The sequence below is a fragment of the Rhodnius prolixus genome, unplaced genomic scaffold (genome assembly GCF_049639745.1).
Source record: "Rhodnius prolixus isolate KJV_2025 unplaced genomic scaffold, Rpr scaffold_8, whole genome shotgun sequence".
Taxonomy (NCBI): Eukaryota; Metazoa; Arthropoda; class Insecta; order Hemiptera; family Reduviidae; genus Rhodnius; species Rhodnius prolixus.
In genome coordinates, this window is record NW_027411593.1 from 33,376,074 (window position 1) to 33,403,415 (window position 27,342).

The following is a 27,342-nucleotide window of genomic DNA, read 5'->3' on the forward strand; positions in this document are numbered from 1 at the left end:
AATTGTTGTCTAGTTAGTTAAAAAATAAAAATAATAAAATCTGTTTGAAATGAATTGTATTCTGATGATGCTTCAATCTTAAAAAATAAAACATGTCCACCCACATCACTTATTTAAAGATTCTTATAATTTACCAATTTTCCATAATTAAGTGAAAAATATACGTCTATAAATACAAAAAGATGGTGAAAATAGTAATAGAAAATTTCAAATATTTATGAATTTATCACAAAACTTAGCATTTTCTATCGTCAATCAGTCTGATTCCCCAAAACTCCAAAAATAAATTTTCAAAAAAAAAAAGTTGGGAATAGGAGCTCATAATTGTGTTTATGGAGATGTTAACTTATAAATATTTAGAAAATAGTAGAAAACTCTTAATTAAAACGCTCTTTCAAAAAATAAAAATAAAATAAAACAGCTTCAGATAAAATTTTAAATTATGAAACATTCGGATCCCCAACTCCCAGGAGGCACCCTCTTAAACCATCATTTCCATTTGTGTTTGCCAGCCATCATTTTCTCTAGATATATCCGTAGCTATCTCATAGTTCTACTTATTCAATATAAGCCATTTTAAAATCTATGAACAGAGCCTGACTATGCAACTGTCCATACACTGCACAAGCTGTTTCTATTACAGAAACATGGTAGAATAGTAGAAGTCACATTTTGCTCTTTGCTCTTTTGTTATAATAACAGTTTTCTGATTTGTACCGTAGGAATGATAGCCCAGGGTTCGTAAAAAAATATTTTATCCATATTCCTTTCAGAACATTAAAATGTTTACTTTCATTAGGATATTTTTATTTAATTACAAATGACCCCACTAAATTATAAATAAATATAAATATGATTATGTCATTTCAGATGAAGTGTATTCTAGTGACTCTTCCTAGTAATTCTGAGACAGCAGGACAGAATATTTTATGGCACCTTCGTGTCTGCCCTAAATTCCAAGCACTACCATACTCATCCACACTTTGTTCTGGGCTAGAAATAAAACATTAAAAAACATTTAATACTAAATTCATTCTTTTAAAATTCTTATTGTGATTTAATTTAATTTAATAAATTATTATTTTACACACGTAAACAAAAGCTGCAAAAGTTCGCCTAAAATGCCACTTTTAAATATTGGTGTACTGCTCAGTTCACAGATTAACTTCAAAATGCAGGTGGAACGGTGGTTTTCACTGCAGTAAATTGAAATTATATTTATTAAAACTGTTTGCTTTCAAATAATTTAAAGTAATAATATTTTACATTTACCTCAATAATATGTTCTCCAGCATGGAATAAAAATGATATTTGGTAACATTCAGTGTACGAGTCACTCCATTCTGTATTAATTCCGAAACTTCAGTATAGTTATCTATAGGATTGTATTGGAACTGTATGTTATGGGCGAATACCACGCTCATTGGGACATGCACTGGTATACCCCATCCTAAAATAAACTAATATAATAACTTGCATAAAAATGTTTCACCAAAAACTGATAATTAAGTAGATATCTTTATGTAAACAGTACCTTAAACACTCCACCATTTGGATAAACAAGGACACGTGAATCGTCTGCACTAAATCTTTTAAGATAAGTGAAAAAAAGGATTAGGTATTTCCAGTAAAACATTTTGGAGCTCACTGTGAATACAAATGTGAAATATTTAGAATTAACAGTTAGGTGATAATGAGATACACTGTTACAGTAAAACAGGCGATTGCCTGTTGTCTGAAATAAAGTAAGTTTTTATTTATTTAATAAAACGGACATCTACTCCTTTTTCAGAACAAATATATCTTCAATTAACAAAAAGGCCAACAAATATATTTATAAATATGTACCTTAATAAACACCAACAAAAGAAAAAATTAAAAATGAAAAGAAATAAAAGTTGAAAGTGACTAATTAAAAGATGAACTCCATATCCACAATTTAAGTGAAATATTCCAATCTTAAGTACATACATAATTTATCAAAATGTACGTGCAATATACAAAAACAATGTAATAACAAAATGTACACTTTCTATAATTATACAATTTATATATTATATGTGCTTATAAGTTTAAAAGTTTTCTACACAGTTAATTATTTATTTATAAAGATCAATTAGCTTATTTAATAAGTTTCACCATAGGTTTGCTCTTATATGTTAAAATCAGACACACATAAAATACTCTGCATTAGCTTGACGACAATTAAGATCTAATTTTAAGAATACTTCATGACAGAACTATGGTATTGTAAAAAAAGATAAAGAAATATGCTACAATAAAACAGTTAAACGTTGGATTTTTAAACACTCAGTCTATTCTGTAAAGTACCATTTTTCGACCAAAGTTTTCTTAACATTTAGAGTGCTGGCAACATTTAGAATTTGAGGAAAATATATGTGTTAGAACTTTTAAAGTGATTAAGAGAAAGTCCCGAGGTACACACGATTCTATTAAGAACTTGTTTCCATTGTTTCTTAAGATGCTGAACTGCCAAAAAACTTTGGGCCGAAGTTACTCCACATCGGAAATAGTTAAAATTATTCTTCTAAATTTCAATTTTTGTTTTTCTAAAAAATTCCACTAGATGGCATGGGCATACGCTTAGGAATCAAATATTGTTTGGAAATAGGGTGAAAATAATAATTTATTAAATTCAATTTATTTATTCATTTATCTAATAAAAGGGCTTGAATTACAAATATAAATTTTAACTGTAATTAAGTATTCTTTGTTTTGTTTATTAATTTCTATATATTGAGTTACAAGAATTATTTGTTAAAAATTAGAGAATATAAAAAAACAATCAGAAAAAAGTGTAATACTTTTTCTTCGTTAATATTATGCAAGGATTAATTCTACATACGAGTATGTGTGTGAGTTTTAAAAAAATGTTAAATTATTTAAATAATTACAAAAAATTATTATTTAAAATGAAAACTATATTGAAGCAAAAGAACACTACATTAAAAGAAATATTTTAGAAGGCTACATTCTTTTGTATTATATTTACAATTATTTTTATGAAAGTCAATCCGTTGTTGGTTTCTCCCTGTAAACCTTCCATAATAGTTTAATATTTCTCTGAAACAATAAATAGAGCAGCAATAAATCAAGAGCAGCTTTGTAATAATAATTAAAAGAATAAGAAGGTAAAGAAATATACTCACATGATCAGTGTTTGAAATAATTGGTACCACAAGCTTGCAGAATAATGTTTGTTTTCACCCAAAAGACATAAACTTTTATAAAGACATTCCTCATCGAAATTGTTACTATAATAAAAAAAAAAAATCAAAATATAAATGCCATTCAACTAGTACCAACTGGAAGAAAAAAAAAAGCGATAATACATTATTTCACTACATTACTTTTTTAACATAAAAATAATTTCATTCAAAATTTTTTCTTGCGCAATCCTGGTTGTCGAACTAAAAGGTACCTTTAGTTCAGTAACATTAGTTGGAAGTGCATAATTAACTAATATGCCCGAATTGGTTGCAATATTTCTACCAATTACGGCAGCAGGCAATGCTAATCCCATGGCAAACTAAAGTAGAAAGAATATAATATAAATTTATTAGTTACGGTAATAAATATTTAGATTATTAGTAATCTATTATAGGTATATACATCTATATACGCCTTCAACAGATTACTAGTAATGTAACACCAAGCAACTAACGGATTTTTATTCATTTAAAGAACATAATATAAATACCTGAATAACACTACCAGAAGGATAAACAAATCGCTTACTAATTCTGTGCCTGTTTGCATTACAAAATGGAAAGTAATATGTCGCAATTAAAACAAGTGAACAGCATGCAGTTCTCATTCTGTTGTGATAGTGCGGCAGAGAATGAAGATTTAAGCAGACTGTTATATTTAAAACCTGTTAATTTAATTAGGATGGTAACAGTACTTCCTAAACACTCAGAAATAATTGTACTTAATAGTAAAAACCTACGCTAAATGTATCAATTTTTTTGTAGATTTAAGAAATGTTTATCTTTCATTCGAATCATCCCAAAGTTTCTAAACGTATAGATGGTTGGTTGCTCGCTAACATTGCTAATAATTGTATGAGCAGGTAACGCGGGTAATTTAAAATGCCCTGCCTCCGCAAGACTTTGTTGCAGACCTCCAGGAAGCTTCTCTAAAGTACCCAAATATTTGATGAGTTGATCAGACTTAAATCGCCTCCGACAGCTACTTATTATTATTTATTTAACGAATGAAATACAAGTGTTTAAATAAATATATTGAGTACTTTATGTTAATTAGATTCTTGCGATCCTATGAAAAAAAAGGAGTTACCCAAATTTATTATGCAAATATATGAGAACGAAAAGATTTAGAAAAATCACCGAAACCATTTCCGAGGGATCGGAAAGCCTATTTCAAGAGATGAAAGTAAAGTGCAGTAAAGGTATACTGGATGGATTTTTTTGAAACATGATTAAAAGTGTCCAGTGGGTCAGTTGTACGAGCATAAGGGTCGTACCAAAATGATCTTTTACAGAGTGATGAAATATTCTGCTCAGAGACAACACAAGCAGATTATCCGGTATAGTTTACTTTTTCAGATCAAATTGTCGAATTTAAATTTTTAAAAAATAATCTATTTTGTAGAAGTCTTTGCAAACATCAGTTTATACCAAAATTACATTTGGAGTGTATTTACTTTTGGTTTTCACTTTGAGAGAGGAACAGGTGTTGATATATGATTAGATTTGGTAGGTAAAAAGGTACATCTGCAAATGGCAAATGTATTTTTATCTTAAATGAAGGGATTCATGTGAGTTATTAGTCAATTTAGAATTCTAAACAGAGTACATTACAGCGTCGCCGAAAGTGAAATGCCATTCTTCTTGTGAAAGAGAAACTTTAATCAAATATACAATAGATACCCCAAAATGAATGGGGAAAATAATCTAAAAATTATTTTTTTATGGCGTTTGAGCAACATTAGCAACTATTTTAAACTATAAGCACACCGCCTGTATATGACGATAGAACAGCAACTTTTATTTAAATATCTGTCTCGATGAAAGTCTTAAAAAAGTAAAAATCACACATTGTTCATGCAATAGTACTTTGAAGGGAAGTCTCAGCCACTATACAGTTTATTCAAACCTAAGAATATCCTTTCGAATCACGTAAGTTTGGAGCAGTAGATGATCTACTTTAGAACGATTGCAGAGAGGCAAACATAGGTCATGTTTTGTTTTTTAGTGAGTCCTGCCCGGATCTTGACGAACCTATTTCATTAAAGGAATAATAACGTTCACTAATTAAACTGAAGGGTGACAAGACACCTGGCTATGACAAGCTACCAAATGGATACTTTAAAAAACCTTCTTCAGAAGAAGAATCATATTTTGTTCACTTCATTAATAAAGTTCTTGGGCAAGAAAAGATACCTGATTCTTGGGCGAAATCTGTTGTTTCAAGGATATACGTATAAGAAAGGTGTAGAACAATGCCCGATAACTATAGACGAATTTCTTTGCTGTGTGATAGATTAGATTATCTGAGTGGGACATATGCCCCATGGCACCGCAGCCAAAAGAGGCTTATTGTGCCCTCCCCTTTGGATCCAGTAGATGAAACTCCCCAACTAAAGAGGTTGAAGACTTTCCCTACTAGTTCTTTTTGCGCCACTATCTCCTTTGGCCTCAAAGATCCAAAGGTTTTCATAGCGCATTCACTCAATTGCCACGCAATCGAACAGCAAGTGAGAGTCCGTTTCCTCCTCACCCTCACACTAACTGCACAACGGTTCCGAGTTAATAAGCCCCTCCTTGTACAGATGACTATGCCCTATATGTACTGTGTAAATGTTTTGGAGTGGAACAGTATATGTTGCTCATTTTCATTTTGTTAGGCTGGGATACCCGCAGGGACGCCAAGTACTCTGAAGAAGTGGCTAATCCACTTCTCCCTGTGGGTTTGCTGTGTAGTATGTTAAAAATATTTACCCAGATGGTATTAGAAAGATTGATTCTTTGGATTGTAAGGTGATTGTAAGACTCTACCTGAAAGTCTGTGGGGCTTTAGAAAAGGCCGCTAATGTGAGATTAACCTGTTTGTTTTAAATACTATGATTCAATTAAAAGTGGGCTACATAAAACCTTATCTATTCGTTACCTTTGTAGACTATAGGAAGTCATTTGATTGTGTGAATCATAACCGGATATGGCAAAAGGGAAGTCAAATGGAAACTAGAGGGAAATTAATAAAGATACTTAAGAGTACTTGCTGATATTGCAACCTTAAGAACCAAAAGCTGTGCTTTTTTATCTGATGAGATAACTGTCACTTTGGGGTGCTGCAGGGCGAAGTCCCTGAAGGAGGTGCACTTGTTTAGCCTCTTCACACATGACATAGATGAATCTTTAGAGCGAGAGGTGCCACCGGCATTCCAATTTCCCCGGATAAAGATGTACTCCTTTCTTTATATGCAGATACCAGCGCGTTTTTTGCTGATTCGGTGCCTGACCTATGGTTGAAAACTTGAAATTCTTACCAGCTAGCCAGCATGAATCATTTGGAAGCAAATACTGGTAAAACAAAAATTGTACATTTCCTTAAAGGCCGTCTAATAATAATAATAATAATAATAATAATAAAATAGTATAAATAAATAAATAATAATGTTTTTTTTGTGGGTGTGAGAGGAGGTGGAAGTGAATCAGCTTTTGACTACTTGGGAATTAGATTTTCAACTGTTACCGTACCGTTTTATTTAACATGTGACATACCTTTTCATTTCACCAGATTGTTTGCTCAAGTCAGGACTTCCGGTAAATACGCCATAAAAATTTTCTCCAGATCCATGACACATAAAATTAACCCTCAATTGAAGTGCAAACTCTGTCCGTTAAATATAGTAGAAAACATCAACCACAAGTGGAATGTCCCTTCTATCAGTCAGGTAGACAACATTTTAAAGTTCATGATATGGGAGAGCAGTGGCCGAACACAATATTAGATCCCAAATCAAAACAGCAAGTCATATTACATTACAATTACATCTCATCAATACTATTTTTAAGAAATTTCATCCTGTCTTGACAATCTCGTTGTAAACATGTGTACGTGTATATATATATATACTCGTATATGAATGTGTGTGTATGCGCGTGCATATGTATGCGAATAAATTTCATTAGAATTCAAAATTTTGTCAACTATATCATTCGGCATGTCAGTATAATAGTCAAACCTAACTTACAGTTCCTATTATTATTATTTACATTTCAACTCATTAAAGTGTAGTTTCAGTTTTCGTTATTGTTTCTTTATTATTTTTCAAGAGCCAAGGGTGATTTTATTTTGAGTAAATTAATTGTTAAAGGTTGATTGATAATTTTTCTTATTTTTGTATATTTTTCTTTTGTGTAATTGTGTTGTAACCAAACCCTTGCTATAGGGCATTGTCCTTTATAAGCAAGAAATAAATAATAATAATAAAAAAAAAAACTGGTTTGTTCATCTTGCATCCAAACTAGCTGCATCCAAGACCTCATCTGCTGTTGGCTCAGTCACGCCGTAAGGCTAAATTAGTCAATGGAATGTTGAACTAGAATCAGTGCTATTTCTATTAGTACACTCTTCTATGGGATGGAAATCTGGAGATGGCGGTATCTAGCTGAAATAGAAAAAGCACACTTGAACTATTACAAAAAGCTATTTGTGTTAGACAAAAGCACATCTGCCAGGCTAATCCGAACCGAATTTGATCTGCTTAATTCCAATTGTAACGTTAATTAAATCAGTGTTGTTCTGGATCTACAAACTTTTTGGTATGTAAGACCAAATAGTGTCTAAGTTATGGTTTTTTAATCTGAAAAATATTCACTTCAGCCATAAGCACTCGATAATGTACAACTGGTTTTCACAATTGATTACTTATTAGGATTGATCCATTCAAATGAATCTTACTCGAAAGTGGCCCTGCAGTTTTTAAATATTCTATTCCTGGAACACTAAATAGATTTAAGGGATTCCTAAAGCTTAAAGGCACAGAACTGATGCATTCAGCAAAAATGTCGCATACCTAGTAAAACTAAGCAGACATGCACAATATGAAGTCGGAATGATGCGGAAGATTTATACCATCTACTGATAGTTTGTCCAGTTTATAAATCTCTTCGTAACTAGTGCATATCGCAGTTAAAGAATATTCCAATGGAGTACTATCACATGTTTGCTTTTATGTCTGAAAAGGAAAGAAAAGGTACACCTCTTCACCATTAGTTGCCTCATAACGCCATCATTCATAATAAATGAATAGTTTATGAGTGTGAAATTGATTTTAGATATCGTCATTCTTTACCAATTTATCTTTAATATGTTTATGTTTATTTAAATTATACTTTTGATGTTATTAAGGTGAATATAATACAATATATTGGCATTTGAAGTAACTGGTTTATACTTTGTGTTGTTTTGTACTATATTGAATCTTCCTTTTTCTTATTGTGCAGTTCATTGTATTCGTCCAGTCTTCATTTCCGTGGGATATATCCCCAAGTCAAATTATTAATTAATAAATAAACAAAATTATAGTTTGAAGGAATTGAAAGACAGGGGAACAGTTTTTTTTATTATTATTATTATTATTATTAAAAGAAAACCTCTATTATTTAAATGTTCTGCAATAATCATGATATTAAAATTAGACCAAGTTAGTCAAAAATAAACTTCAGTTAGGCGCATTTCATTAAAATCAATAAAAAATCTTAAATATATTGGTATCGATGCTAAAAATAGGTCGATTGTGGTGTAAGATTGCAATAATTACTTAATTGACTGATTATTTTTTGGGACCGATTAGTCATCCTCAGATAACTTATCTACTGGACATGTTGGATCTGCAATCACCTGAGGTCATTTAAAGAGTGCTCAAGTGTGGAATGTTGCTCTAAATAATTCTAGAATTTTAAAGTAAGTAGAATAAAAATTTACGAATACCTACCTCAATAAAATGCTTGCAAAATTTACTAATTTGTTACAATAGCTATTTAGTGCTGACCCAATTTTTTCTAAAGTCAGTTGCTACATTATAATATGGCGTTTCAAAATTATTTAATCATTAATAGCCCAGTCAAATAAGGATTCAACTTTTGAATGGAAGATGATAATGATATAATATTAATGATAGAATAAGATAATAAGCTCGTATAATTCTTTGTTTTGGCACTTCATAAGTTTGCTCAAAAGTCTCATAGAATCTCCTCTACGCGTTACCGGAAATCACTTCTTGACCATTTTTCTTGTTTATTAAGAATAAAACGGCTGAACTCAACAAGAGTAAAACTCGTTTCCTCAAGTTTCCTTCCTCTACAGCAGCTAATCCTTTAAACACTGATCTACTTCCGTTTTATATAGTGCTTTAGTAATTATTTAAAAAATCGCTGAAATTCGCTGTTTGTTTTAGTTTTGCTTTGCTTATTGCTACATTCTTAGTCATTAATTTCTTTTGAAAACAAAGTAGAAATTTGTATTATGATTCTTGAATTACTCATTTATGTTTATTTTGACAATAATAGAAACAACTTGAAAGAAATGTACAGTTTTGATATTTTGTGTATATTTTTTTTAGATTCCTTTAGAAATTATTCGAAATGTAATCAACGTCATCTTCTCGAGCTATGGGTGCCTCTCTTACGAAACATCTCTTGCCCAAAGAATATGACTATACAGTGCGAGGGGGAGAATTGTATCGGTACGGTACAGCCCTAGTTGTTATATTTAATGATGATTTAGCACGAACGCTGAAAGGTGATTATTTTCATTTTATTATTTTTTTATTTTTGTAAGGTTCACGAAGGAATACGGAGTGTCACTCCAATTACAACTCACATATAACTTTACTATTTATTTAATCTAAAAATAAAAATTATTTATCCCAAATCAATCTACATTCTACTAGGTAACAAAGACCCACTACAGTTGATTGTTATATTATTAAATTATTATACATAATGTTAAATTCAATAAAACCAAACACTCTAGTTCCCGCAACCGCTGAGTCGACCAACTCTGGGGATCAACAAGAACCACTGGGCTACAATAACTCACCACAGGACAGCAGCCAGCAGATCACCATCAGCAACATGATCAGCCTCGTGGCAAGCCAGTAGCCCGGTCATATACACTATGTCGACTCAGCAGTTCTCACCACCATAGACTGCAAGTGCAACATTAGTCCACTGATCACTTACAATTTTCATTTAATTTATGTAATCTGCTTGCTTAATTGTGGGAATAAGTTGACGTTGTAGGACTTCGATTTTATAAAATCTGTTACATGGCTAGTGCTTTAAAAGTTTATTTTCTGACTGATTCCATATCGTACTGTCAAGCATATATTTACTTTTCAACTTATTTTCATGCTTCAGTAAGTACTGTGGTAATTTAAAAGTGATCGTTACAGTGTTAAGTACTTGCGAGACATGTAGATTTATGCAGCCCTAGTTGCGTCTACACAATGTAAAAGGAAAAAATAAAACTTAAAATTGTTTATTCACTTTTTGTTTACAATAAGAGAGAATTGAACAGTTCATACTTAAAACGGCGCGAAATGAGCTGGAGTGAATATAATTAGCTCCTAATTTTCTCTCGCAAGAGAAATGAAGCAGTACATTTTTTTAAAAAGTCAAAACTATTTTGGTCAAGCATTCTGCATTACTTTTTATTTCAAAAAAGATCAGCTTAATAATTTCTATAACTGTATTTTATTTGGTTTCTACTTCTCATTTTTGTAGGGTTGGTGTCAGATGGAAAACTTGTTCCCCAATTTTTAAAAGAATGTCCAACAGAACTGAATAGTACAAAACTTGAGCGACTAACATCAATCAGAATTTCTCCAATTAAATTATTATATTTTACAATAAACAATAGATTGAATGGTACAAATTATCATTCAATTAAAAATAATGGAGAACATTGGATGCAAGCAGCTGTTGAAGCTATCATTTCGGATTCGGAAAGAAATCAGTACGAAGAATGTGACCGTGTAAAGCGAGAGGCTGAAATATTTTTTTATGATGATGAAGTGACACAAGGGGCTCTAGTTGCTGAATTCGAAGATGGAACAGTACGAACAATTACGAAAGGTAAATGTTTTCTTATTGTTATATTTTATTCAATTTATGTATTAAACCAATAAAAATGTGCTTGCTTGATTAAGGAAATAAGTTTAAGTTACTTTTTTCATACTATCGCGGAGATCTTTACTTGTAACTTATTTATTAGTTTTTTTTTTTGAATATTTTAAGATTAAATTGAGCGTTTCTCTTTTAAATTTAATTGAGAGAAAGAGAATTGATTTGTTTATACTAAAGAGGGCCCGAAATGAGCTGGAGTGACTGTAATTAGCTGATATTTCTTGCAAGAGAAGTGAAGTAGTTCAAAAAAGTCAAAAAGTGTAGTATTTTGGTCAAGCACACTGACTAACTTTGTACTTTAGGAAACACGTGTTTAATAACTCTTTAACAAAAACTTACAGTTTAAAAAGTTAAGTATAAGGGTTGATTAAACGCCAAAAGGTACACAAATCAGCAAGTACCGAACATTTCATTAATTCTTCATTAATATTTAAGTAATTTTACTGCATTAATTTTCATGATTATTTTTTTGAATTTATTAGATGTTTCACAGACCCTTATGCTGGCTATTTTAATCTACAAAATATTTGTTCAAGTAGAACACCATTTAATATTGACTGTAATATCTAATCAACAAACCATTAATCACAGGTTAAAAAGAAAAACTTTATTAAAAAAAATATTAAAAAAAATATGAGGCTAAAAAATTCAAAAACTTTTTAAAAAAATGCTTACACCAACATTCATCAATGATTTCATTTATTTATTTTTATTTTTAAATAAAAATTGTCGGTTTAAGTTCATTCTTCGATTAAAGTAATTGTTACTTTATGTAGTAGTCAAACGTTTATAATACTTGGTAATAATTAATCTGGCTTTATAGAAAATAATATAGTTTTCTTCAATTACATTCTCAGTGTTATATATTTGGAATATAAGATAAATAAGATATGCATATTTTTATGACAACTAACATAATTATTCCGGTATTTTACTATAAGTAAAATTAGAGGGACTAAATTAAATTACAATTGAGAAATGAATAATTATTGTTGAATAATTTACTTGATATTACCTATGCGTTATTTGAGGCCGGCAGTGCACTGAAAAAAGCTCCGGGCGCCAATAACCTCAGATGTTGACGCGACTTAAATCATAAAAAAAAAAAAAAAAAAAAGAAAGAACTGGCCAGCATAAGGGTTTGTGAAAAATCTAATAAATTCAAAAAAATAATCATGAAATTTAATGTAGTAAAATTACTTAAAATATTGTAACGAAGTTGACCTGGGCAGAGAAGAAAGGCCTAGATTGTTCTAGGGGTTAAGCGACCAAAGTCGGTAACAGGCCACCACTGTGTAGACAAAAGGGCCGGTCTCTACCTGAACTAAAAAGGAAAGGGCTAGATTGTTTAAGGAGTTTAGTGACCGTAGCTATAGCGGTCCACCGCTGTGTAAAAGCCAGCTAAGAGAAAGGCCTCAGTTGGGGTGGTGGCATATGTGTTTTCCCAGCCAGTGATTGACAGGTAGGAGTGAGACAGACAATTGGAGGAGGCGGCCACAGCTGAGGTGGTGGCAGTATGCGTTTTCCAGCCAATGAGCGGCAGGTGGGAGCAAGACAGGCGGAGTTGGAGTGGGACAGAGAATTGGAGGAGGCGGCTTACAGCTGAGGTGGTGGCAGTATGTTTTCTCCAGCCAATGAACGTCAGGAGGGCGTGGAAACTTATGCTCAGAGAGTTGGAGGAGGGCAGTCCTAGTTGGAGGGAGGCACGCAGTTAAAAGGAGGCAGACACAGCTGGAGAAGTCAGTTTTTAGTTAGTTTTTAGAGAGTTAAGACAGAGTTTTCAAGTCAAGTTTTAAGAAGGTTGTGAGCAGTGAGTTCTTAGTCAAGTTGAGAGTTAGTTTTGGAGAGACACTTTGGAAGGAACAGTTCGAGAGAGTCAGTGTTACGGAGTGCTTCAGTGTTAGCCAGTTGGGCAGGTAGTCAGTGAGTAGAGCTTTGTTTGTGTAGCAGAGACTAGTGCAATTCGGTGTAGTGCGGACCAGGGGTCAGTCGTGGAACAGTTTTGTGGTGTTGCATAGTGAGTAAGTAACAGTAAACTGTTGTGACTGTTGTAAATGGTAACTGTAATTGTTTAGTTTTAATATTGTTGTATAATGTAGTTTCTACTTCTCATTTTTGTAGCAAAAGAAGAATATGGACAACTTACTTCTTCAAAAGAAAGACCACCAATTGTGCGTGGCACAAAAATTTTCCGAATAGAATGAATAGCGTTAGTTACTACTAAATGTTAATGTTAGTAATGTTAATGTGCTAATAAATCAGGTTATTACTTACAACTTTAGCGAGTTTTATTATTTATCAAACCCACATATAAAGTGAATTAACTAGTGGCAGGCACTAGTTATAGGTAAAGTTTCTAGTAAAAGATAGAAAAACTTTACAATATCATTGAAGTATTAATGAAATGTTAGGTACTTGCTGATTTGTGTACCTTTTGGCGTTTAATCAACCCTTATACTTAACATTTTAAACTGTAAGTTTTTGTTAAAGAGATTTTTGTACCTTTTGGATAGATTTTCCTTTTTGTATGTTTTGCAAAGTTACATATCTGCTTTACAGATTTTATTAAAATTGGGAATAATAAATTTTAATTTTACCATTATAACCTGCAAAAAATGTTAAATTGGAACCGTAACTACCACTGGAGAGATCTTTTTAAAGAATGATTATAGTTGCGGTCCCCAAACCATCCTCAATAACAATTTTTTTGAGAAAGCGTTTTGAATAAAATAGGGAAGGTATTTGTACGTAAATAGTAAAAATAAACTGCGATTACAGTACTTCTTTCTAAAAGGCAAAGAGGCAAAGATTTTGAATCGAACGACAATTCATTGATGTAAATCGGTTCACTCATTGAAATTTTAACGATTGCAGTACTTCCTCTTAGTAGGTGTAAGAGTATGATGGCACTTCACAGCCACGTAGAGGAGCTTTAACCACTTCTTCTTGCTAAATTTTATCAAAATCGGACTAAGCGTTATAGAAATATTGGTAATAATAGTTTTAGAAAGGGCCTTACTTGGGTGGGGCAAACTCCCCTCCTTATGAGGCACAGCGTCGAGACTTTTAAAGTGCAAATCTGTACAAAATTTCGATTCGAATGACACTTCATTCATGAAAATCGGTTCACGTTTCGATAATTTGAAAGATTGCTATACTTCCCCTTAACAAGTGTAAGAGCAGATCGTCGCTTTAATGTTACGTAGAGGAGCCCTAACCCTGTCATCCTACCAAATTTGATCAAAATCGGGCTAAGATTTACAGAGTAATTAATGATAATAATTTTGGAGGGGGCCTTACATAAAGGGAGCTAACTCCTCTCCCATTCGATTTACAGCGTCGATACCCCCAAAAGGCACATCTACATAAAATTCCGAATCGAATGACCTCTCATTCATGAAAATCGGTTAACGCGTTTAGACGCTACGCAGTTTACAACAACAACAACAACAAGAACAACAATTTTTGAAAATGCCGTTTTTGCTAATTTTTGGCAACTTTTTTCTCGAAATCTATTAGATCTGGGTGGTTGCAAAAAAATTACAGTTATAAAGGAGAATTTGGCCTACATTATAAAGAAAATTTGGGAATTTTATCTTTTATAGAATAAGAGAAAAAAATTGTCAAAGTTGGGTGTTTTTCAACGTTACGCTTTTTCGTGCAGTTTTTGATGATCAACCCTTATACAACTGTCCTACCGGACAGTTTTAATATTGTTGTATAATGTAGTTTCTACTTCTCATTTTTGTAGCAAAAGAAGAATATGGACAACTTACTTCTTCAAAAGAAAGACCACCAATTGTGCGTGGCACAAAAATTTTCCGAATAGTATCAATAAAAACTTCTCCACATGAATTTCTTGTAGTTATAATGAGAAGACTAAATGATAAAGATCATCTTAGTTTATTTAAGAAGAATTTTCAACATTGGACTAAAGCAGCGATTGAAGCTATTGGTTTGAATGTGCCCAGAAATGGTATCAATTTATATTTCTCAACAGAAATACAGGTTCGATTCTCTCTGTATTTAAAGCCATTAGATCTAGTTTTGGATAGTGGAGATCGTTTGCAACATTGGGCACTAGTTGCTGAATTTGAAGATGGATCAGTTCGAATCCTGCAAGGTGATTGTTTTCATTTTCTTTTTATTTCATTTTTGTACTAAACTAATAAAGATCTGATTATTTGATCGAGGGCCGTAAGTTCACATTAGTTTTCCATATCATAATTTCAAGCAGATGTTTACTTGTAACCTTTTTATTAACTTTTTTGGAACGTTTTAATATAAAATTGAGTGTTTTTCTGTTTAACTCTCTTGTGGGAAAAAGGATTGGTTTATTTATACTTAAGACGGCCCGAAATGAGCTGGAGTGAATATAATTAGCTCTTACGTAACGAAGAGAAATTAAGGAATACAAGAAAGTCGAAAAGTTTTTCAGACGAGCACTCTAAATAACTTTTTATTTTGAGAAAGACCAGCTAAATTGTTTTTGGTTGTAATTATGTAATTTCTACTTCTCATTTTTGCAGCACTCTGGATAAATCAACAACTTATGCCAACAATGTCACCGAAAAATTCACTTACAAATAGTTTCAGAAAACACATGTATTACCTTTTTGCAATGAAAACTTCTGAACAAGAATTACGAAATATTGTAGGAAGAATTAGTCTGAATTATACCGAATATAAACGAATTGAAAATAATTGTTCACACTGGGTTGAATCAGCGATTAAAGAAATTGGTTTGAATTTGGCCAGAGTTTTGCCAAAAGAACATGACTCTTCAGTGCGAGAGGCTCTATTCAGTCTGTTTTCAGTGCCAGTACATGATGTTGTTTTGGGTAAAGTTCCTTTAAAAACACAACACTTGGCTCTAGTTGCAGTATTTGAAGATGGATCAGTACGAACTCTGGAAGGTAATTGTGTTCAATTTCTTTTTATTTAATTTATGTAATAAACTAATTCAGGTTTGCTTCCTTGATTAAGGGTATTAGTTTACGTTATTTATTTCATATCATACTGTCAAGCAAATGTTTACATGTAACTTTTTTATTAATTTATTTTTACACGTTTGAATCTAAAAATGAGTATTTCTCTGTTAAATTAACTTGAGGGAAAGAGAATTGGCCAGTTTATACTAAAGACGGCTCGAAATGAGCTGAAGTGAATATGATTAGCTCATGTTTATCACAAGAGAAATGAAGCAGTACAAAATGTCAAAAAGTTCGAGCCAAAGTTCAAGTGTATTATTTAAGCACTCTAAATAACTTTGTATTTTAAGGAAAACCTTCTTAATAATTTATATGGTTGTAAAGAAAAGTAAAGTAAAGTAATGACTATTTTTTCAGGCGAGCTTTACGTCCAACTACTAATTAGTTGTCGTGAGTTATGACAGTTGAAAGTGCAAAGAACCTTTTTTTTTAAAAAAAAATATTTAGCAGACAAACATAGTTACAACAGCTCGGCGTGTAAAACATGAAGAGAGGGAATATGGGAAAATGAGAGGGTTTTATACTGATGTTTTGTGGAGTCAGCTTGAAGTGTTATCCTTTCCTTACAAGGATCGTGAGAACAAAGCTGTAACTGTGGACGGAGGCGACTAGCAAACGTACTTTACTGGACATTTCTTTCAAATCCAAACCCTAAGACCGGGAATTGAACATACGTATTACCAAAATACATATTAGCTTTACATGTCTCGCCTCTAACCACTCGGCTACCGAGGCGCCTTGTATATGGTTGTATATTATATAGTTTCTTTCGTTTTGTAGCTTTGAAGATAGATGGAAAATTAACCCCAACATTTTCAAAAGAAATGCCGTCAAAAGTATGGGTTACAAAAATTCAGCGATTTGGACCAATGAAAACTTCTCCATTTAAATTACGTGAAGCTGCAGAAAGAAATAGCCTCAATGATACAGATTATCATGCAGTTAAAAATAATTGTCTACATTGGGTCAAAGCAGTGATTAAAGACATTGGTTTAGAATTGGCAAAAGCTTTACCCAATGAATTTGACCATTCACAGCGACTGGCTCAATTCTTTCTGCATTCAAGGCCATTAGATTATGTAGTTTCGGATAATGGATATTATTTAGAAATGCAACATTGGGCACTAGTTGCTGTATTTGAAGATGAATCAATACGAACTCTGGAAGGTGATTGTTTTCATTTTCTTTTTATTTGATTTTTGTACTAAACTAATAAAGATCTGATTATTTGATCGAGGGCCGTAAGTTCACATTAGTTTTCCATATCATAATTTCAAGCAGTAACCTTTTTATAACTTTTGTAACCTTTTTATTAACTTTTTTGGAACGTTTTAATACAAAATTGAGTGTTTTTCTGTTAAACTCCCTTGTGGGAAAGAGGATTGGTTTGTTTATACTAAAGACGGCCCGAAATGAGCTGAAGTGAATATTAATCGTTCCATTAACCTCTTATTAATCGTTAGAAAAATTAAGTAGTACAAAAAAGTTAAAAAGTATGATATTTTGGTAAAGCACACTGAATAAATTAGTATTTTTAAAAAAATCTGCTTAATAATTTTATGGTTGTATATTATATAGTTCCTACTTCTCATTTTTGTAGCGTTCAACTCAGATAGAACACTAAATCCAAAATATTTAAAACAAAGACCATCAGATGTGGATGTTACAAAAATTAGGCATATTGGATCAATGGAAATTTCTCCATATACATTACGTAAAGTTGCAGAAAGAAATAGTCTGAATGGTACAGATTATGATGCAATTAAAAATAATTATCAACACTGGGTTGAATCAGCGATTAAAGATATTGGTTTGAATTTGGCCAGAGCTTTGCTCGATGACTGTGACTCTACAGTGCGAGAGGCTCAATTCTTTCTGTATTCGAGGGAAATACGTGATGATGTTTTGGGTCATTCATATGATAAAGAAATGCACCACTGGGCTCTAGTCGCAATATTTGAAGATGGATCAGTACGAACCATGGAAGGTAATTGTTTTCATTTTCTTTTTATTTGATTTTTGTATTAAACCAATGAAGATCTGCTTGCTTGATTGAAGAAATAAGTTTACGTTATTTTGCCATATCACACTGTCAAGCAGATGTTAACGTGTAACTTTTTTTTGTACGTTTTAATATAAAACTGAATGTATTTTTGTTTATTTCATTTGAGGAAAAGAGAATTTGTTAGTTTATACTTAAGACGGTCCGTAATGAACTGGAGTGAATATTATTAGCTCAAATTGGTCGCAAGAGAAATGAAGTAGAACAAAATAGTCAAGCACTTAGAATAAATTGAATTAATTAGTATTTTAAAAAAAGTTCGTGCTTAATTACTATAATTGTAAATAATATTGTTTCTGCTTCTCTTTTTTGTAGCGATCAACTCAGATAGAACACTATCTCCAACCTTCTCAAAAGAAAGACCATCAGAAGTGTTGGTTACAAAAATTAGGCGAGTTGGATCAATGAAAACTTCTCCACAAAAATTACGTGAAGTTGCAAGAAAAAATAGTCTGAATGGTACAGATTATGATGAAATTGAAAATAATGGTGAACATTGGTCTAAAGAAGCGATTAAAGCTATTGGTTTGAAATTGCCCAGAGCTTTGCCCGAAGAATATGACTCTGCAGTGCGAGAGGCTGAATTTTTCCTGTATCCTAAGCCACTAAATAATTTTGTTTTTAAGCATTCAGTTGAATTACAACTTCAACACTGGAGTCTAGTTGCTATATTTGAAGATGGCTCAGTTCGAACACTGGAAGGTGATTGTTTTCAGTTTTTATTTATTTATTTATTAACCCATTGGGTACAAATTTATTTGAAAATTGTTTTGCACTTAGAGCACATTTAATTTTTAGGCGTGTAGAAGCTATAGAATGCAATAATTAATTTATTTCCTACTATTTTTGCTACATAATGTCCTCAAACTTTGTACCTTGCAGTTAGTAACCCTGAGTGTGAGTGTAGGTATTCAGTCAATCGAGTGAGTGCGCGCTGCTATGTTCTATGTTATGTTTTCGACGACTCCACCATCATTATATCAGTTCATTATCAGAAAATGTTTGTTAAATAATAAGAAATCCGTCCCGAAGTACCAAAAATGTTAATGATAATTATTTAGATGTTTGATCAAATTAGTTGTAAAAGGTATTAAATAAAATAAAGAAATTGATAAAGAAAATTCAAGCACACACATATAATATATTTAATTAATAGATATGATATATGATCTGATAGCTGTGATTGAGTGTGGGCATACAGTATTATATGATAGATTACTCACAGGGTTCCCTGGATCTATGGTATGATTTATACCGAGAAAGGATATCCATAATTACAAAAAAAGGAACACTTGAACTGGTATTATGATCGTGGTGTCATCGTATACTTAGTACATACGTAACAGCGCGCACTCACTCGTACGGCTGAATACACAAATTGTTTTTCTTTTTCTTTTTACTATTATTGTATTATTGATATATTTTATTTCTATGTATATTGTACGTTACTTGTAAATGACATTAAATTATATTTCATTGTACCTGGGTGATTGCCCGTATATAAATAAATAACTTTGGGCTATTAGTATTACAAAATACTTAGAACATATAAATTCAAGTTACAATAACTAGCAAATTATTTATAATTTTGAAGGGTGTGATATTTTTCAAAACAGGTTGCTGAATGCAGCGGTCCTTCGCATTTTTTAGCACAGCCAGGTAGAGTCCTCCCTAATTTGGTGTTCAATACAAACATGACACCTTATCTGTTGCTTTGATTTATTTAAATTTGATTTAATTTTTAATTTGATTAAATATTGTCTCAGTTTCAACGAGTTAACAGAACGTCACGTACCTCTTTGGCCAAATAAATACATCATGTTCTGGTACAAATGTGCTCAAAGGGTTAAACTAATTAAGATCTGCTTGATTGATTGAGGGGATAAGTTTAGGTTACTTTTTTCATATCATATCAAGCAGAAGTTTACTTGTAACTTTTTTATTAATTTATTTTTACACGTTTGAATCTAAAAATGAGCGTTTTTCGTTAAACTCCCTTGTGGGAAAAAGAATTGGTTTGTTTATACTAAAGACGGCCCGAAATGAGCTGAAGTGAATATAATTAGCTTCTATTTCTCACAAGAGAAATGAAACAGAACAAAAATTATTTTGGTCAAGAACTCTGTATAACTTTGTATTTTAAGAAAAACCTGCTCAATAATTTCTGTGGTTGTATATTATATTATTTATACTTCTCATTTTTGCAGCGTTCAAGACAGATAGAAAACTTATTCCATCATTTTCAAAAGAAAGACCATCACATGTGGATGATAATTCCATTCGTGGACTTGGATCAAAGAGAACTTCTCCACTTAAATTACGTCAAGTTGCAGAAAGAAATAGTCTTAATTATACACGATACGGTCCAATTAATAATAATTGTCAAAATTGGTTTAAAGCAGCTGTTACGGCTATTAGTCCGGATTTGGCCCAAGTTTTGGACAATTATAGAACAAATGGTGAAATTAATTCACTTGAAAGAGCAGGCAAGTGTTTATTGACATCTTCACGATCTTCTAAAAATACTGTTGCTTCAACTAAAAAGTTCACGAGGAATGATTTAAAGTTGAGTCTGTTCCAACACTGGAAGATAATTGTTTTCATTTTCATTTTATTTTTTATTCTTTTCTTTTTTTATTTAATTTATGTGTTAAACAAATAATTATTTGCTTGGCCTTCAGACCCGTCTGGACATTGTTGTCCACCAGTTAGATTAGTAATAGTTAAATATAAAGTAAACAGAGTTTATGTTATGACAATATGTTTGTAATAACTTCTGAAACTACTCGGTGAGCTATTATTCCTCTTGGTTAAATAGTGTCAGAGCTGCGCTGAAACTTTACCATAAAGGCGCTACGGTAGCCGAGCGGTTAAGAGGCGAGACCTGGAAAGCTAATATGCATTGTGGTACTGGGTTCGATTCCCGGTCTTAGGCCTTGGATTTTATTTAATGATTCATAAAAGAAATTTACAGTAAAGTATGTTTGCTAGTCGCCTCCGTCCACGACACCTAATTGGTAGTTGGACGTAAAGCCCGCCTGAAAAAATTGGCAATTACTTTACTTACTTTACCATAATATTCATGTGGCATTTTGATGTATCGTATTTTATTTGATTTTAAGTAAAACGTTTTTTGTATCCTACTTTTTTAAGAATTTAATTCAGATAAATTAAAAACTAAGTTTGAAAAGTTATGTTTCGTATTATTGAATTTATAGAATAAAGAATTTTATATATTATTTTATATTTCCGAGTTTTATTATAGTCTAATTTTAATTTTTACTATAAGCCATATACAGGGTGACCAGAGTTATATGCTACAGCCACTTTTTTTTTAAACGGTGGGAAATTTCGAAAAATAAAAAATACGTATTTAATCATTTTTAGTCTTGTTTATTTTCAGTGATTGACCCTTTTTTATAAACCCCTGTATCTAATACAGCACCCAACTTTTGTTTTTCAAATGGAACGTTATATTTTTTTTGCATATTTTTATAGTATTTGAGCTCCTAAAAAAACAAAATAATTTTTCTTTAAATCGATTAGGTTTTTAAAAAGTTATGGTAATTTAAAATATGAAAAACAAATTTCAGTATAATGTCAAAATTACCTTATTTTTTTTAAAGAAGCTGTTCAAACTGGGCACCATCAACGAATAGGCAAGCCAAAGCTCTAGACTCCCACGTTCAGTTCGTAGAAGCAGTGAATTTATTTTTCAAATTTTAAATTACAACAGGCGGAAAAGAGTTGTTCAGGATATTATGAACGCTGGTGCACCCAAACAGTGCCCCGTAAGTATTAAAACGCTAGAGGCACATTTTAAAACTATTTTTGAACACCCCAATAATAATGTGAGACAAACGTATGATGCAGCTCGTACAAAACCTGATCTAGTGACGGTAGACCTCCAGACTGTACATAAAGTCATAAAATCTACTTCCCTTGACACGGCACCGGGACCGGATGGGGTGCTAATCCGTACCGTGAAATATCTTGCAATTGCGCCTATTATTAGGGATATTATACAGATTATGCTTGTGTCCTCGTATGTTCCTGAACCCCTTCGCAGAGGACGCACCATACTCATTCACAAGGGTAAAGGAGCAGCCAGCAATATTTCCGCCTGGAGACCTATCACTGTTTACTCCATCATACGCCGACTTATAGAAAAAGTCTTGGATCAGGAGTTGAGGCGCCAAATTAATTTTCATCCCAGTCAGAGAGGGTTTGTAAAAGGTATTCCGGGGTGTCACGTAAACTCCAGAATCATCGATGCAGTGCTCAGGGATGCCAAGAGTGAGAAGCGTGATGGTGTGGTGGCGTTCCTCGATGTCACTGGAGCCTTCGACAATGTGGGACACGCGCACATCGATAAGTGTTTGGAGGCTAGGGGTGTTTCTTCCGACCTGATGAAGTTGATTTCTTCACTTTTAGGCAATAATAAAATAACCATTTCTGTTGGCCTGCAAAATACCGAACCAATTTCCGTGAGGAGGGGAGTTCCTCAGGGCGGTCCGCTCTCATCCACCCTCTTTAATCTATCTATTGATCACGTTTATCATGAAATATGTGACCCTGCTTTTTCTATTCAATATGGTTACAAATTGAGCTCCAGTCAGGAAAGCGTAATATTGACTGGTTTTGCAGATGATCAAGCGGTGACAGCTTGCAGTGCTAAAGCAGCTGAGAGGGTCATCATGTGCATCAACAGGATTTTCAGAGAAATTGGTTTAGCAATTAATCCAAATAAGAGCACCTCCATAGCTATCAGTAAAGGAATGCTGCATGAAACAAGTCTAGTTCTAGACAATTGGGAGGTAATAGAATCGATCAGTGAAGGAGAAACAGTCAAATACCTCGGTTGCAGCTTCAAGGAACAATTAACTTGCAACGAGGATGCTGTATCTAGACTCAATGAGAATTTGAATAAACTGACTGTTTCAAATCTGTTAAAGCCGGAGCAGAAATTAAATGTTATAAATCAGTACATCTTTCCGGCTCTAACCTACCCTTTTCAGTGTGCACCTCTCATTAAATTGCCAGCAACACTCTTGGAAGGCATTGACACTGTAATTCGAAGGAGTGTTAAGGCTATGTTAGGTCTCCCAGCTAACTCTAACACTGCCATGTTCTATGCCCCTCGACGATTTCGTGGCCTGGGACTACTACGGTGCCAGTGGGAGGCTCCCCTACAACATCTTTCAATTGCGCAACGCTTGGCCATGGTAGATGATGCTATGTTCCAGGGAATATTCGATTATGCTGCAGAAGTAGACGAGTGCGCCCAGAGGCTTAATCTAGAAAAGTACCCTACAGAAGAGTTATCCAGCGTCAAAAAGTTAAGAATGTCTCTTCGTGAAAAAGCTTTTGAGGATTGGGCGGCATGTAAGTGGCAAGGTATTGGTGTCCGCCATTTTAAAGAGGAGCCGAAAGCCAATAAATTCATCAACGATAAGCAACTGCTCACTGGCTCTGAATGGTCAAATGCCCTCAAGCTTAATATAAACTACGCCCCTCTGCGAGGAGTACCAGGTGTTGGTGGTAATGTGACGGGAAATGTTGGGACCCTCTGCCGCAGATGCGGCCGAGAGACTGAAACTGTAGCCCATGTTCTGGGCAAATGTCCTTACAACATGCTTCTAATCACCCGCCGCCATCACAATGTGAAGCACTGGATCTCCGAGAAGCTGAGGGAGCGGGATTATGACTGCCTTGAGGAGGTTTTCTCTATCGATGCCGATGGGTCGACAAGGTTCGCCGATATTTTGGCTTTTTCTAAGAAGGACAAAAAAGCGCTCGTAATAGACCCAACGGTAAGATATGAAACAAACGACCCAAACCAAGCGGAAAAGGTGGATATTGAAAAGAAGGGAATTTATGAAAAGTGTATTCCCTTCTTCAAAGAAAAGTTCCGCGAGGGTGATGGGCCTTTGGTTCGGAGCCCGGGGAACCCTGCCAAGGCTTACGGTTGATTTTGCGAGAGAGATGGGTTTTTACTCTACCGGCCTCCACAAACTTGCTGAGTCAATTATTTTGGACTCCTTTGGAATTCTGCATCACCATATCTACGGTGCTTAAATCCTAAGGTGACTGTGTAATTATGGATTAGTGACGAGGACAATATGTATGTCTTTTATATTGACTGGGCATTCCCCTCATTGTTGTTTTTATATATATATATATTTATTTATATTTTAGTTGTATATTTATTGAATTTTATCTACATGTAAATAGTGATTTTATTGTTATTTATTTAATGCGTTACAAGTTGACTCTTATAAATTAAAAGTTACCCGCAAAACGAGATGCAAGATTGTCTGGAGGATTGATATGTAAGCTGTGTTTTAGCAACCTCACGGAGTTGGGCAGCACCGTTTGTTGTTCTTGCAACGAATTGTTTCTCTAGAATAAAGAATTTTATATATTATTTTATATTTCCGAGTTTTATTATAGTCTAATTTTAATTTTTACTATAAGCCATATACAGGGTGACCAGAGTTATGTGCTCCAGCCACTTTTTTTTTAAACGGTGGGAAATTTCGAAAAAATAAAAAATACGTATTTAATCACTTTTAGTCTAGTTTATTTTCAGTGATTGACCCTTTTTTATAAACCCCTGTATCTAATACAGCACCCAACTTTTGTTTTTCAAATGGAACGTTATATTTTTTTGCATATTTTTGCATATTTTTATAGTATTTGAGCTCCTAAAAAAACAAAATAATTTTTTTTTAAATCGATTAGGTTTTTAAAAAGTTATGGTAATTTAAAATATGAAAAACAAATTTCAGTATATTGTCAAAATTACCTTATCTTTTTTAAAAGAAGCTGTTCAAACTGGGCACCATCAACGAATAGGCAAGCCAAAGCTCTAGACTCCCACGTTCAGTTCGTAGAAGCAGTGAATTTATTTTTCAAATTTTAAATTACCATAACTTTTGAAAAACCTAAACGATTTGAATTGTTTTTTATTATTTTTTTTCAGGAGCTTAAATAAGTATTAAAATATGCAAAAATAAATTATAACGTTCCATTCGAAAAACAAAAGTTGGATGCTGTATCTCGAGATATTGGGGTTTAAAAAATGGGTCAATCACTGAAAATAAACTACACTAAAAATGATTAAATACGTGTATTTTATTTTTTCAAAATTTCCCGCCATTTAAAAAAAAAGGGGCTGGAGCATAATAACTCTGGTCACCCTGTATATAAAGATTTTATTGTATGATGATATCTGCTTAAAGAGGTGGAAGTTGTATCAGCTTTTGTCTATTTGGGAGTTAGATTTTCCATCTTGCATCCAAACTAGCTGCAACCAAGACCTCATTTGCTGTTGGCTCAGTCACGCCGTAAGGCTAAAATTAGTCAATGGAATGTAGAACTAGGGTCAATAATGCTATTTCCATGAGTATACTCTTCTATGGGGTGGAAATCTGGAGATGGCGGTATCTAGCTGAAATAGAAAAAGCACACTTGAACTATTACAAAAAGCTATTTGTGTTAGACAAAAGCACATCTGACAGGCTAATCCGAACCGAATTTGATGTGCTTAATTCCAATTGTAACGTTAATTAAATCAGTGTTGTTTTGGATCTACAAACTTTTTGGTATATAAGACCAAAGACTGTCTAAGTTATGGTTTTTTAAACTGAAAAATATTCACTTCAGCCATAAGCACTCGATAATGTACAACTGGTTTTCACAATTTGATTACTTATTAGGCTTGTCCACTCCTATGAATCTTACTCGAAACAGACACCGCAGTTTTTAAAAATTCTATTCCTGGAACACTAATAGATATAAGGGTTGATCATCAAAAACTGCACGGAAAAGCGTAACGTTGAAAAACACCCAACTTTGACAATTTTTTTCTCTTTTTCTATAAAAGATAAAATTCTCTAATTTTCTTTAAAATAAAGGGCAAATCCTCCTTTATAACTGTAATTTTTTTGCAACAACCTAGATCTTATAGGTTTCGAGAAAAAAGTTGCCGAAAATGAGCAAAAACGGCATTTTCAAAAAGAAAAATGTTATAAAAAATATAAAAAAAATATGAGGCTAAAAAATTCAAAACCTTTTTTAAAAAACCATCATACATCAATGATTTTGTTTATTTTATTTATTTATTTTTATTTTTAACCTGTAATTAACAGTTTGATTATTATAAATAACTAGATATTACAGTCAATCTGCAGTGCTACTTGAACATATATTTTGTAGACGAAAATGGCCAGCATAAGGGTCTGTGACATCTAATAAATTCTAAAAAATAACTTATTAATGAAAATTAATGCAGTAGAATTACTCAACTATTAATGAAGTATTAATGAAATGTTGGGTACTCGCTGATTTGTGTACCTTTTGGCGTTTAATCAACCCTTATACTTAACATTTTAAACTGTAAGTTTTTGTTAAGGAGATAGATTAAAGAGGTGGAAGTTGTATCAGCTTTTGACTACTTGGGAGTTAGATTTTCAAACTGGTTTGTTCCACCTTGCATCCAAACTAGCTGCATTCAATTCCTAAAGCTTAAAGGTACAGAACTGATGCATTCAGTAAAATGTCACATACGTAATAAATCCTAAGCAGACATACACAATATGTAGTTGGAATGATGCGGAAGATTTATACCACCTACTGATAGTTTGTCCAGTTTATGGATCTCTTCTTAACTAGTGCTTACCGCAAATTAAGAATGTACTAATAGAGTACTTTCACATGTTTGCTTTTATGTCTGAAAATGAAATAAAAGTAAGACCGATTCATCATTAGTGATAATAATAAATGAGGGTGTAATTGATTTTAGAGATAGCTATTCTTTACCAATTGTATAAATTATATTTTATATAAGTTATACTTTTGATATAATTAATGTAGATAAAATACAATATACAGGATTGTGCATTTAAAGTAACTGTTTTGTACTTTGTGTGGTTTTGTACTCGTATATTTTATTGTTTACATGTTGTATCTTCCTTTTTTCTAATTGTTCTGTTCATTGTATTCGACCAGTCTTTATCTGTGTGCGGTACGTTCCAAAGACAAATTATTAATTAGTAAATTAAAAAACAGTAGTTTGATGGGATTGAAATGCAGGAGCACTTTTGAC

At 32.7% G+C, this 27,342-nt stretch overlaps 2 protein-coding genes across 8 annotated transcripts; one reads left to right on the top strand and one right to left on the bottom strand.

Annotated features, from left to right (window-relative positions):
- Positions 1–313: 313 nt before the first annotated feature.
- On the bottom strand, positions 314–26,968 carry LOC141451247 (uncharacterized). Of its 5 annotated transcripts, XM_074122488.1 has the most exons (7): positions 3,722–3,857; positions 3,372–3,550; positions 3,171–3,275; positions 1,535–3,084; positions 1,273–1,460; positions 1,092–1,196; positions 314–993 (listed from the first exon to the last, which is right to left on the bottom strand). In XM_074122488.1, exons 4-7 carry the CDS (start codon positions 1,634–1,636, stop codon positions 867–869), a joined length of 522 nt encoding a protein of 173 aa, XP_073978589.1. In that variant the 5' UTR covers positions 1,637–3,084; positions 3,171–3,275; positions 3,372–3,550; positions 3,722–3,857; the 3' UTR covers positions 314–866. The 5 variants fall into 5 exon arrangements, with proteins under 5 accessions (XP_073978589.1, XP_073978590.1, XP_073978588.1 ...); XM_074122489.1 differs by lacking the exons at positions 3,372–3,550; positions 3,722–3,857 and adding an exon at positions 26,917–26,968; XM_074122487.1 differs by having other exon boundaries at positions 3,372–3,857.
- LOC141451246 (uncharacterized) lies at positions 8,860–21,124 on the top strand. Of its 3 annotated transcripts, none has more exons than XM_074122484.1 (9): positions 8,860–8,955; positions 9,614–9,792; positions 10,779–11,129; positions 14,932–15,303; positions 15,710–16,096; positions 16,952–17,338; positions 17,772–18,158; positions 18,549–18,935; positions 20,441–21,124. In XM_074122484.1, the coding sequence occupies exons 2-9, from the start codon at positions 9,663–9,665 to the stop codon at positions 20,893–20,895; spliced, it is 2,856 nt and encodes a 951-aa protein (XP_073978585.1). In that variant the 5' UTR covers positions 8,860–8,955; positions 9,614–9,662; the 3' UTR covers positions 20,896–21,124. The 3 variants fall into 3 exon arrangements, with proteins under 3 accessions (XP_073978585.1, XP_073978587.1, XP_073978586.1); XM_074122486.1 differs by lacking the exon at positions 20,441–21,124 and adding an exon at positions 19,032–20,407; XM_074122485.1 differs by lacking the exon at positions 17,772–18,158.
- Positions 26,969–27,342: the final 374 nt, after the last annotated feature.